Below are 13,581 nucleotides of genomic sequence, written 5' to 3'. Positions count from 1 at the left end.
GAGAGCCTTGGACCAAATTAGAGAGCCAGGGGGGATACCATCCTATATGGGCATCAAGCAAGGAAGGGAGGAACCATTTGGGTTGTTTATTGATCAAGTAGCAAACGCAATACAAGCGGCTGGAGTACCTGATTATCTAAAGGGCACTATTCTAAAGCAGTGTGCAATTCAAAACTGCAACCCTTCAACTCGTAGTATATTAGCTACGTTACCGGGAACTTGGACAATTGAGGAGGGTTTAGAAAGGATGGCTCAGGTACCCGTGGGTCCGCAGGCTATGTTGGTAGAAGCAATAAAACAACTAGGGAATAGAATGAAAGAACAGGCACAGGTATTAAGAGAGACTGCACAGCAATCGCAGAATCAAGTACACAGAATCAAGTACTCGCTGCCCTTGCTCCTTTGCAAACGCCCGGAGGCCGTCCTACTGGCCGAGGGTCTTCACCGCGACCGCGTTGTTTTCGCTGTGGGATCACAGGACATATGAGACAAGAGTGCAAAACGAAATCAGTGTGGTATCAGAACTGCCAATCCAATACGCATAACACAGCAACCTGTCGACATGGTGTGTCGGGAAACGGCTGGAGGAGCGGGAAGGACCGCCCCACGACGACACAAAAAGCGGCATTTACGACAGCGGCCGGAACGGCACTGTCACCAATGTCTGCAAAGAATCCCTTTACCTCTGACCAGCCACCAGAGGGAGCCTCGGCTTGGACTTGGCAACAGCAGTAGATGTAACGCTATTGGACTCTAAACCCACCAGGGTAAGGACAGGAGTTATGGGACCAGTTATTGTCAATGGTGATCCTGTGGGAGCTTTATTGATCGGAAGATCGTCTGCTACCTTGAATGGATTACAAATATTGGTTGGACTTATAGATAAAGACTATTTTGGGGAAATACAGATTATGGTTTCTGCAATGTTTCCTCCAATGCATGTGCCGCAGGATACAAAGCTCAATTAATTCCGTTGCCACACCTTGCGGCATCTCTACCACCGATGGTCAATAAGGGCCGAGGACTCAGAGCATTTGGCTCCACAGGAAAAGTAGCGTTATTAACGCTTGGCATGCAGCAGAGACCACGACAGAAAATCACAGTATGTTTAAAGGATGAGAAACTGCAAATTGAGGCATTGTTGGACACTGGCGCAGATGTGACAATAATCAGTGCGCAAACTTGGCCACCGCATTGGCCTACATTCGAATCCAGTACCACTGTAGCAGGAGTAGGAGGTATGACTATTGCTCGTCGATCACCAGTACTGCAATGGACAATAGGTGACAAAGTTGTAAAATGCAGTGTATCTGTCTTACCGTTGCCAGATGGAGTACAAGCACTGATAGGGAGAGACGTTCTTGCTCAGATGGGAATGGTTCTTACATCAGACCACCATTTATAGGTATGGCCATTGCTTGGACTTTCCCAATCCCACTAAAATGGAAAACTGATGAACCTGTGTGGATTGAGCAGTGGCCGCTAAAACGGGAAAGTCTAGTACATGCTCACGGACTAGTACAAGAGCAGTGTCAACAAGGGCACCTAAGACTGTCAACAAGCCCTTGGAACACTCCAATTTTTGTGATTCCCAAGAAATCGGGGAAATATCGTTTACTTCACGACCTGCGAGCGGTTAATAATCAAATGTGTGCCATGGGAGCACTGCAACCTGGTCTACCTAATCCTGCTGTGATACCAGAGGGTTGGCATTTATTGATTGTGGCCATGAAAATGACAAACAGAGGTTTGCCTTTACTCTCCCGGCAATAAATCGTGAAGGTCCGGATCAAAGATTTGAATGGACTGTATTACCCCAGGGAATGCGTAATTCACCTATGTTATGTAAGCTTTATGTTGACTAGAACTTCTTGCAGTAGTATGGGCATTTATAAAATGGAAAGATACTCCGTTAAATATGGTATCTGATTCCTTATATGTAGTAGGCATAGCAAATCATATAGAAGACTCAGGCTTGAGAGACTTAACAAATGAATGGCTGTCAGAATTAATAATCAGTCTACAGATCGCCATAGCTCAAAGAAGTGAACCGTACGCAGTAATACACATAAGGAGTCATCAGTGGGAGGAAGGCCTGGGAGAAGGCAATGCTCGAGCGGACCGACTAGTCGCCGCAACAGCTACTGAAGCACCAGAACGCTAAGGGACTTGCGCGGGCTTACAAACTGTCTAGAGCTGATGCGCAGGCGATAGTAGAAGCTTGCCCAACGTGTAGTCATTACAATTTGGGAGTGGGAATTGGAATCGGAACAAACCCGAGAGGGATTAAAACCAACGAAGTGTGGCAAATGGACGTCACTCATGTCACAGCATTTGGCAGATTGAGATATCTGCATGTAACGATAGACACTTATAGTCACATGACACCGCAGCCTGGGGAAAAAGTTCGGGATGTACGACGTCATCTTGCCAGCTGTTTTGCAGTAATGGGAGTACCACAAACTATAAAGACAGATAATGGTCCAGCCTATGTTAGTGGGCCACTTAAGCGATTTATGGAACTGTGGGACATTAAGCATATAACTGGTATTCCACATTCACCAACTGGTCAAGCTATAGTAGAAAGGGCTAATGGAACAGTTAAGCAGTACTTGCAAAAGTTTAAAGACATTACAGATGTTAGAGAGAGGGTGGATAAAACTTTGTTTGTTCTCAATCATTTGTGTGTATTTGGAGATGATGAGGAACCACCCGCGGCATGTCATTACATTAAGTCTGAAAATGATAATAAATGTATTATGAGAGTACTGTACCGAGATATGAAAACGGGACAATGGTTGGGGCCTGCTGACCTGATTTATATGGGGCGAGGTTATGTGTGTATCTCTTCCCCTACAAGGCCAACCTGGGTGCCTAGTTGATGTGTTAAACCAGCCATTGAAGAAAAGTCATCAAGTATGAATAACAGCAACCATGGCTGATCTAACGGCGCAAGGGATTCTGGTTGCGTTATCTTTGACAATGACGGTTGGACGTAATAGTGCCATCCTAAGCAAAATCGATCCTCAAACCAATATGTGGGTCACTTGGGCAATTCACGACCAGTTGAAATGGTTAAGGGATCATACGCAAAAAAATGTAGTACAAGATAGTTGGTTTGAAGGTTGGCTTAAATCTGTTTTTGGGAACATGGGTGGATGGGTTTTCTTAGTCAAAGAGGGACTTCGCTTTCTACTTATAATTATATTGATTACAGTTGCTGCACGTATAATCTTTAACTGCCTAACTAAGAAACTAGAGCAACTCACAGAGAAGGTATTTGTAGCGCAAAATAAAAACGGGGGAATTGTGGAGGAATGGTTAAGTGAAATAGGACATGTGGATGTTGGGCAGTTAGGAGGCAATGGGCTAGTGAAGTACCGTACTCAACTCACATGAGTCTGGGCACGTACGCAGCTGGCTGAGAGCCAATCAGGCTCAAGGACACGATGCCCTTGAGCCATTGGGAAAGTCCCTAAGGTGGGACGGTAGCTAAAAGAAGGAGGAACTAGCTGAAAAGACCGGGAAATGTTAGCCAATCCTGAGCTTAGTTTTTGCGATATGTATGAGTTGATTATGTTCGAACTAGATAAAAGGCGACTGAGCTATCCATTAAAGTTGAAGTTCACTGTTCACTCATATTGAGCGTCTGTGTCTTCCTTCCGTCGACAACACCGAACCTGGTTCTTAGCCCACAGACATCCAGGCCCTTAGTAAACAATACCAAGAATAATACTGAGGATGTGGCTCCCAATAACACCAAGACACTTAATAGTTTAGGCCCCAGTTATCCCAAGTTACACACCATTGTTACCAGTTACCTCCTAGTTTTCTCCTGGTTATTGTGCCTTATGCTTTTTATTCAAGTTATGATGTCTACCTCTTAAGATTATTATAAAGTATAAAACTGAGACGGGAGCAGAATTGTTTTTTAGATTGTTATATTTTAGCTAATTTAGTTATACATAGGGAGGGGGGAAATCTAGGTAGGTAGGGTCTGGCGGCCGGGACATATCATGCTGTACGGAAAGATAGAGCCCCTCCCTTGATAGGCAATAGCATGTAATTTATGATGTAAGCAGATGGAAGTGACGTTGTAAACCCAAGCTATATAACACCGTGTAACTTGGCAATAAACGCCATTTGCCATCCACCACATTGGTGTATGTGAGCTGATGGCCCGAGCGGCCTGGGGTTGGTCACCGTGCCGTTCCTGAACCAGGTCACCACTGCCACCTGAAGGCAACACCCGTGCACACAACTGCCTCTCGCTGGTAAGAAGTTGCGCATTATGGGGAATCATACGTCCTTAGGAACAAAGACTGTCCTGGTAACCTTACAGCTTATTCTCTTTATTAACAATCGGACACTTTATGATCCTGAAACATGGGACCAAATTGAGGTCAAGGTGTAGGACTCTGCAACTAAAAATGACAAGGTTGTGGTGGGATTGCTTAGCACCTGGCAAGCAGTCTCTGAGGCCTTAAAGAGCCCTGTGGGACCACAGTCAGAAATGTGTGGTTTGCTAGACAGTGAGGGAGCTGCGGGCTCCTTTACTGATCCAACTGCTATGCCATTGGCCCTTCTGCTGCTACAGCCATTGAAGGCTTTTACTGTTATGCCCCCTGGTGACCTGGACATGCCTTTTGACCCAGGCCCTATTGGCCTTGAAAAGGAGATGGATATGTTTTTCTTTGATTCAGGAAGAACGGGATACATAAGGCCCGAAGGCTGAGTTGCTTGACAACTTAAAGCAAGACATATTGTTCAAAAGGAATGGAAAATGGAGACTTGTTTGTAATCAAGAAAAGGAATAGAAAATGGAGACTGTTAAGTCATGGAACTTAAAGGATTGTTTGTTACCTTTTCTGATTGTACATATGTATAGGTGTACTCAGGTTTAGTATGTAAAAGCAATATTCTTTATATTTAGAATGTTTGATGTTTGTGTGCGTGTTGGTAGAGCACAGACTCCCCGCACACCCAGCACTATTTACTTGCCTTTTATAAGTATTCTTTTATAAATATTACTAAATTCAAATTGAGTTGAGACTTCATTCATAACAACGGGGAATCACATGGCCTTAGAAACAAAGAATATCCTGGGAACTTTCCAGCTTATTCTCAAATAAAACAGGGAAAAACTGTGCCCTCTGCAGCCTTGCAGCACATGCTTGTATGGGCTGCTATGAATGACCCCTCTATTACAAATCAAACAGTTTATTATCCTGAAACATAGGACCAAACTGGGGCCAAACTTTGGGACTCTATTAAAAACAACAAGGTTGTGACTGGATTGCTTAGTCCCTGGCCAGCACCTGTCTGATCACCTGTTCCTGTTCTTTCACGTGGGGACAACTGAGGCTGCGACAAGGACACACCAAAACATCAAAAGAGACTTTATGTTCCTTGGAAAGATGCTGAAGGGATCAGTACAAGTGGTGCTCTCCTTAGGCTTCTCCATTGGAGACTGGGACCCAAGCAGGAGGCAGCATACAGACCAGGTGAATGACTGGCTGCGTAGCTGGTGCCATGTTCAGGATTTCGGGTTCTGTGATCTCAGGGTGTGATTTTGAAAGACTGGATGTGAGTAGTTAGGGTCTGGCGGCCGGAAGATGTCGCACTGTATGGAAAGGTGGAGCCCCTCCCTTGATGAACAGTAGCGTGTGGTCTGTGATGTAAGCAAGCGGAAGTGACGCTATGGGCCTTGGGTATATAACACCATGTGACTCGACAATAAATGCCATTTGCCATCCACCACATTGGTGTGTGTGAGCTGATGGCCCGAGCGGCCTGGGGTTGGTCACTGTGCCATTCCTGAACCAGGTCGCCACTGCCCCCTGAAGGCAACAAGTGGTGCCGAAACCCAGGAAAACTCCTGGATTCAGGTGAACCGTGGCCGGAGCGGCGGGACCAGCCCGGCGGGGAGGACGCTCCTGGACCAACAAGGAAGATGGAAACCCTTGTGAAGGTGGTATCAAAATTATGGAAGCTATGGAGTGGCTCAGCTGAGGAAGCCAGGGGTGCCGGTGGGGAACCAGAGTCTGAGGAAATCTGGGAGAGACCACTGCCACGTGCACCCCAGTACGGCGCTGAACTAGAAGACGAAGAGTCGGGCGAAGAAGCCTCCAGCGGGAACAGGGATGAAGTGCTAGGTTTTACTAACACGTGGAAATGGGAGAAAGAGAACAGCTGTGGGGGCGACCGGGGAGGAGGTAGAAGCGCGAGAGAGGGGCAGAGAGCCGATCGGAACGGCCATCTGAAAAAACGCTCTTGTGGGGCAAACGCCTCGCCGAGAAGGCGGCGGGGCGAGCCACGAGGGAGAGAGTGGCCCACCCACGGGGAAGGGGGGGCAGGGCCCGAACTCGATGGGAGGGTACCGGAACTCGGAGGTGACCAGTCAGTCGAGCTCTGACTTCGGATCAGATACTGATTCAAATTCGGAGGAGGAAATGGGGACAGATAGCAAAAATATCCCCATCCAAAATAAAGCTGCACTGCGAGGGGGAGAAATTCCTCTCACGGATTGGAGGAAAATTAAGATTGCGTGTGCTGTCTGGGCTCTATCGGCCATGCTAGCGTTCCCGGTCTGGGTGACAGATGGGGGGCAGAGGGTTCACTCACCAATAAACCACAAGGATGTACAAGTGATTGTTAAAGCCATTGCAGATAAAGGGCTTCATTCTGCAATGGTCTCTACCCTCATAGATGGTGTTTTCGGGGGAGACGATATGCTCCTGTTTGATATAAAACAAACTTGTAGACTGATCTTTGACAGGGGGGGATGATCGTTTTTAAACAAGAATGGGAGGACAACTGTACGAGACAACTGGCCCAAGTTACTGGGGCGGATCACCCACTATATGGCTCTAGCCTGAAGTGGCTAATGGGTACGGACCCAACAGTGATCACCCCCCAGCCGCAAGCCCAGGGCCTGCGGGCCCATGAAGTTATGGCAACTCGTGAGGCCAGAGAAGCTCCAAACAGCCAACGCCCCAACTTCCAGTGGAAAATGCTGCTTCAAGGAATGATCAACTCGCCTACTATCTGCCAGATCACGGTGGATCGGGCGCTGGTGCCAGTTCGGCGCAGTGACCTGACCGCGACTCAGAATAAAACTAATGAAAACTGAGTTTCTGTTCACAGGAACGGATCATAAGACACCCCTGTAATCTGTATACCCTGGTGACAAGAGAAGACAATAAGTCAGCAAGCGTCCTGTCTAAGCCTGATAGTTCCACACTGGCAGAATCCAGACAACAGCGAAGCAGCCTCCGTGGGTGGGTGGCTGCAATGCCTTTGTGTGATCTTATCTTTGGACCTTGTATACTAAATAAGCTTGTGTTGTTTGTTAAAAGTTGGTTAGAGAAAGTTAACATTATGTTGGTAGAACACCAACAACTACTTTAACAGTGTATTTACTCAGGGTTGCCAGTTACCTCCTAGTTTTCTCCTGGTTATTGTGCCTTACGTTTTTTATTTAAGTTATGATGTCTACATCTTAAGATTGTTATATTTTAGCTAATTTGGTTGTGCATAGGGAGGGGGGAAATGTGGGTAGTTAGGGTCTGGCGGCCGGAAGATGTCGCGCTGTATGGAAAGGTGGAGCCCCTCCCTTGATGGACAGTAGCGTGTGGTCTGTGATGTAAGCAAGCGGAAGTGACGCTATGGGCCTTGGGTATATAACACCATGTGACTCGACAATAAATGCCATTTGCCATCCACCACATTGGTATGTGTGAGCTGATGGACCGAGTGGCCTGGGGTTGGCTGCCGTGCCGTTCCTGAACCAGGTCACCACTGCCCCCTGAAGGCAACACTGGACACGGTGACATACGATGGGGTGCACCTGACTAAGTGGTCGGTGATAACATAGTACTCCTGACAATGAAGCCATGAGGAATGTAAACAAGTTAGAAGGCACAAAGAAGCAGTGATTCTCCAATGGCTCTGGTGAGGCCAGACCTCGAGTACTGTATTCATTTTTGGGCCCCAACACAACTGGTGGGTAAGGAATTGGCTCAATGACCACACACAGAGAGTAGTGATGAATGGCTCAATGTCCTCCTGGTGGAGGCCAGTGATGAGTGGTGTCCCTCAGGGGTCTGTCTTGGGACCAGTGCTGTTTAATATCTTTATTAGCAACATGGACAATGGGATTGAGTGCACCCTTAGCAAGTTTGCAGATGACAGCAAGCTGAGTGGTGTAATTGATACTAAAGAATGCCATTCAAAGGGATGTGGACCAGTCTGCAGAAGTGGGCCCATAAGAACCTAATGAGGTTCAACAAGTCCAATTGCAAGGTGCTACACCTGACATGAGGCAATCCCAGACATGAGTACAGAGTGGGAGAAGAACTCATTGAGAATAGCCCTGGAGAGAAAGACCTGGGGGTTCTCGTGGTTGAAAGGCTCAACGTTAGCCAGCAGTGGGTGCTTGCAGCCTAGAAGGCCAACTGCATCCTGGGCTGCCTCAACAAAGGAGGGGCCAGCAGGTGGAAGGCAGTGATTGTCCCCCTACACTCTATCCTTCTGAGGCCCCACTTGGAGTGCTGCAGCCCAGCCTAGAGGCCCCAGCACAAGAAAGATGTGTACCTGTTGGAACTGGTCCAGGGGAAGACTACAAAGATGATCAGAGGGCTGAAACACCTCTCCTATGAAGAAAGGCTGAGAAGCAGGGATGTTGAGCCTGGAGGAGACTCCAGGAAGACTTTGCTGCAGCATTTCAATATATAAAGGGGTCTTACAAAAAGGATGGAGAGAGACTCTTTACTCTGGTAGATAATGATAGAACAAGGGAGAATGTTCTTAAACTAGAAGATGATAGATTTAGATTAGATAATTAGATATGAATAAGAAATTCTTTCCTGTAAGGGTAGCGAGGCCCTGGAACAGGTTGCCCAGAGCAGCTGTGGATGCCTCATCTCTCAAAGTGTTCAGGGCCAGGTTAGATGGGGCTTTGAAACTTGTCTAGTGGCAGGTGTTCCTGCCCATGGCAGAGGGTTGGAACTACATGGTCTTTAAGGTTCTTACATTTAGGAAGACTACAATGTATTTATGGCACTTGGGGGACCCATGTTACCAAAGAGTATTTGTTCTGAAAAACGGTATAAAATATTCTGGAGCTGCACTCAAAATCTATAGCTCTTTTCTAAAAATTGTAATTCACTGTAACACAGTAAAATGTTCTGTCTTCAGATGCTGAAAAATCATTTGAAAAAAAACAAACAAATGTTCTGTTTTGTTTTCTTCCCATGACTTAGTGTCTTGGACTGTAAAGCTGTAAATGCAAGCCTAGAAAATCTAACTGCTGTTTGACACATCTATCACCCAGAGAAAAAAAGAGAAAAAAAGTTAAAAATCAAATAATAAGTTACATATAGAAAGGTTTAATTAGCCAAAGTTGTAAGTGAAATTAATATGAAATTTAAGGTAATTCCCTGCCTCAAACTAGTTTTACATAGATTTTGTTCCCAGGGTAGTACAATTCAGACTTCTGCTTGCTATTATACAAATTTCACATCTTGTACAACACTTGTGTCATATAATAGCAGCAAAAGGATTTGTACCAATTCCTCTGGTTTTATTCACCCATTGGAGAATAAAACTTTTTTTTTTTAAACAAGGCATAACATTTTTTAACATATCATAATGTAAGTTTTGTCATACAGTACAGAAATACACTTTTATTTATTAAATTTGTTGACTGATCAACAGTATTTTGTAGCTCTGCTCCTTGTTCCTAGCAAGGTTAATTTAAGTGTGAGAACCAAAGGCAAAGAAACGTGATCAGCTTAGACTTCACTCAGAATTCCTTCAGCAAGGAAACATGCATCTTTTTAAAATATTGATAAAGAATGTCATTTTCGAAAAGGTGAATATCAGACTGTTAAATAAGGAAATATTTTAAATGAAGAAAAACACTTTTCATTTATACATGTACACATATTTCCACAACCTGAAGAACAGCATGAGAGCTTTGACAATTCCTTCCCTCCCCCTTACCGCTGCTTGGAAGCATTCTTATCTTGAATGTGAACTCTGTTTCACTGGAGTCTCTTGCTTAGAACAGAAGTTGTCCCAACATGCAGAATCCTCAGGTGCAATTGGAATACCAGATGCGACTAAATCTTCAAAAGTCAATAATGTAAACTGTTGTTGATTAGGTTCCGTGAAACACACCTACAGAAAACACAATTTTACATGAATTAGTATATCTCAATTTTTCTTCCTGCAACCTTCCCCATACGGTTTAAACAGCATATTGTTACTGAATAAGAAAGTATTACAGTTAAGACCAACATCACTGTCTCTAATTTAGGCTGTACATTAACTCACAGAAACATGTAATAGGGCACACAGAAAAAGCAAGTTTTTATTTGAGACTCACGTCAGAAACCTGAGAGAACAAGGCACAGGGAGTCCTGCAAACACCACAGAATGAATGTTTAAGTCCAGAAAAAGGAAAAACAAACTCCTTTGTTCTACAGCAGACATGATTATCTGAGATGATAGCATCAGGATTTATTCTAATAGAGGAATGCCTACCTGTATGCCTTTTAAAACCAGCAATCACTGGGGTTGTGCATGCATTCAGTCTCCTCCCAGAAACTCACGCTACTTAAGGACAAAAGCTGTAACAATCAACTCACAATTCCCAGTGCTAAATCCAGATTAAGCTCCAATATTGGAGATGAGTGAGTCATGGTCTCTCTATTAGTTTCATCACTTCAAGGAAATTTGTATTTCAAAGAAAAACAGGCTTGTTTTTCTGAGCTTGTGTTACTGTGCAGTCTGCTGAATGCTACCTGCATGTGTAATTCCAGCAAGGCAAATAGTACAGTTGCATGAATCTGACAGAAGCTGTAAGTGCCTCTTCTAAATCAAGTCTACACACTTTTTTTTTTAAACAAAGTCCTTCCCAGCACTTTTCTGAAATAGGCACAATAGGACTAAAGGTAACAGTCCAATGAAAAACCTGGTTAACACTGTGGTTAAGGTAAGCTTTATTTTCCTTGGCCCTACATCTGAGACTATAGACTGTTTTAAATATGGCATCAGGTTAAGTTTACGTTCAAGTGATTAGTTCCGAAGACCTGCAAACATTTCTTAATTTCTTACATCAGAATGCTGATGTCCATATCCCTCCTGCTTCCCAAGAGCCACTGCAACATGATGATAGTCATCTAACCGGGTTTCCTAGTAAAGACAAAAAAACAGCAATGTAGAAACACTTCCTTTACTCTTGTTTCCATCAAAGACTATATGTACAGTCAGAATATGGTTCAGAACAACACCAAAGCATTATTTAAAATAATTTAAACTAATGACATTCAGAAAGCAATAGTTCTTCACAGGTTTGTTCAAGAGCTCAAGGATGCAGATACAGTTAAGCCAGGCTGAACTGGTTACTATAGGTTAGCATCATCTCTCTCCTTTGTAGACTTTTACATGCAGGTTTGGGACTTCAGTCTTCCTTTATCAGTCGTCCCTTCTAAGTCACAAGACATACAAACTATTTTAACCATATGTTTTTTGATGAGATGAACTGTGAACATTCTCTGGAGGGTATTCTGAAAAGCAACAAAAGTATAAGCTTAAACCAGTGACTCTCTCACTCTTGGATCATGTAAGGCCACAACTGTCAATTTCTGACATGACAGTCTGAGCACTGCTCTGTGTTAATGTAACTCCCTTTTCCACAAACACACACAAAATTTATAACTATGTAATAGCTATATTTTAATAGTATATATAATTTAATAATTTTGTTTAAAAGTCCTCCTCCTCTTCAGAAAGACTAATAATTCATCCGAAACAATTTATTTCGAAAGAATCTGCTTTTATATATTATTATTTCTGAATAATGTTTACTCTATGGTCAAGTCATAACTGTTGATTTTTTTTTTTTTTAATGAAGGGAAAAATGTTTCCTTTGGTTCTGTATCCAAAACTTTTCACACCATTTCTGCACAACCTTTTTAAAATGAAAATCAAGAATTGAAGAATTCTTGAAGGCAAGAATTTTACCTAGAAAAATTAACAATTTAGATGTCACCATTAATCTCAATGTCGGCTACTAGTCTGGTTGCTTTCTGGAGGTGTATGACTGAACTCATTTCCACTTCCTCGGAAAATACTCCAACGCACCATGTTATATGAAGAAAGCATCACGATGTCCTCCCATTCTTTTGGCAGGTTATTGTTTGCCTTTTTTATTTTATCTAAGCAAAATGTCGTCTAAAATAATGCTGTCAGTCTGCCTCAGGCTTCCTACAGCTCATCTGCTATATAGCATTTTCAAAGATTTCAATTGCAAGAATACCATTTTTGTGATTCCCCAGTAGCCTTGTATATAAAACAGGTGCCAAGATGCTCAGCTCAGATCTACGCAGCCCAGCTCAGCCAAGACAGCAGCTGCTCTACTCATGTGTAGTAGCACAACTACAAGGCTGGGGGACTTTACTGGCAAAGATATGGGTGTCTTGGCAGATACGTGCTGGTGTGGGAGTGTAAGTGTGTTTTTACTTCAGTCACTTCAGCACCTGAGTTGTGCGTATTTGATTGATTTAGCAGCAAAATTTGTCACTCATTTAAAACCAAAAACATCAAGCTCATGTTGCTTAGTCTTCCTGCAAAGTGCTACTAAGAAAATGATTGATTACTTCAACTTTGTATCAGTAGAAATATTTGATGCCCAGAGAAAATGCCAACAAACCTGTAGTGTGAACTGTATTTCTTGTAATTGCAAGAGCTATAGTTGTACTTGCTATGAAATATTTTATTAAGTTTTCTACTCCTTTAATACGTCACAAGACTGAAAATAAGCCAAGGATAAAAATACTACCTCATCATCCGTACATGTAACGTACTTCTGTAATTTATTCAAAAAGCAACAAAAAATTGCCTATCAGATGTTTTATCAAGTGTTGGCAAACAATTTATAAAGCTTCAGGACGGCAATGTGCTGTGCTTGTCTACATGGAAAAAATCACCATATCCAGTTTTTATCACCTTAATCACCGCCCAACTTTTTTCTCAATTTTTGCCTGTCCAAGAGGTTGAAGACTGATGAGACTGTGCACACAGCACAGCACACAGTGGCCTACATCTGCAGGTCAAAGTCTGAAAACAACCATTACAGCTTTAAGCTAAAGGTACTGAAATCTGCGTTTGTAGAGTGAACATTTATATTATTTCTTGTTTTTGCAACTATAAGCGTATATAATGTAAAGTCTCCTACATATTGTCAACAAAATCATTTTCTGTCAGCTCAAAGCATCGTTTAAACAGGAGGTGACTCTTTAGGTAAGGGGGACCATTGTCCTGCAGAGACCACACCCAGTGCATAGTTCAGTAGGCTCCTTGTCATTTAGTTCACATGTCCTCAGTACATTAGAGAACACAAAACAGTTCCCAGCATCTTATAATTAAACGTAATAAACTAGGCCCTTCATCTTGTAAGCCCAGAAAAAATACAGAAAGGAATGAGATCTTTTCCGGACTCCAGCAGCAAAACCCTTATGTTATGGAGATAACGCAGCAGAGAGACCAAAAAAAAAAAAAAACCAAAAAACAACC

At 43.4% G+C, this 13,581-nt stretch overlaps 1 protein-coding gene across 2 annotated transcripts in view; it reads right to left on the bottom strand.

Annotated features, from left to right (window-relative positions):
- Positions 1-13,581, bottom strand: part of AASDHPPT (aminoadipate-semialdehyde dehydrogenase-phosphopantetheinyl transferase) — a 58,855-nt gene that overhangs the window by 21,621 nt on the left and 23,653 nt on the right. The window contains exons 5-6 of one of the 2 annotated variants that reach the window (XM_082777265.1): positions 11,122-11,199; positions 10,006-10,182 (exon numbers count right to left, since the gene is read on the bottom strand). In XM_082777265.1, the coding sequence (XP_082633391.1) occupies positions 10,024-10,182; positions 11,122-11,199 (237 nt within the window). In that variant the 3' untranslated portion in view covers positions 10,006-10,023. Of the gene's footprint in view, positions 1-9,405; positions 10,183-11,121; positions 11,200-13,581 lie in introns of those variants that run through there. The other variant, XM_082777264.1, reaches the window with a different exon arrangement.

This window comes from Aythya marila (genome assembly GCF_965140915.1).
Source record: "Aythya marila genome assembly, chromosome: 1".
In the NCBI taxonomy this organism is placed as follows: domain Eukaryota; kingdom Metazoa; phylum Chordata; class Aves; order Anseriformes; family Anatidae; genus Aythya; species Aythya marila.
This window is presented reverse-complemented; position numbering and strand designations above follow the sequence as displayed.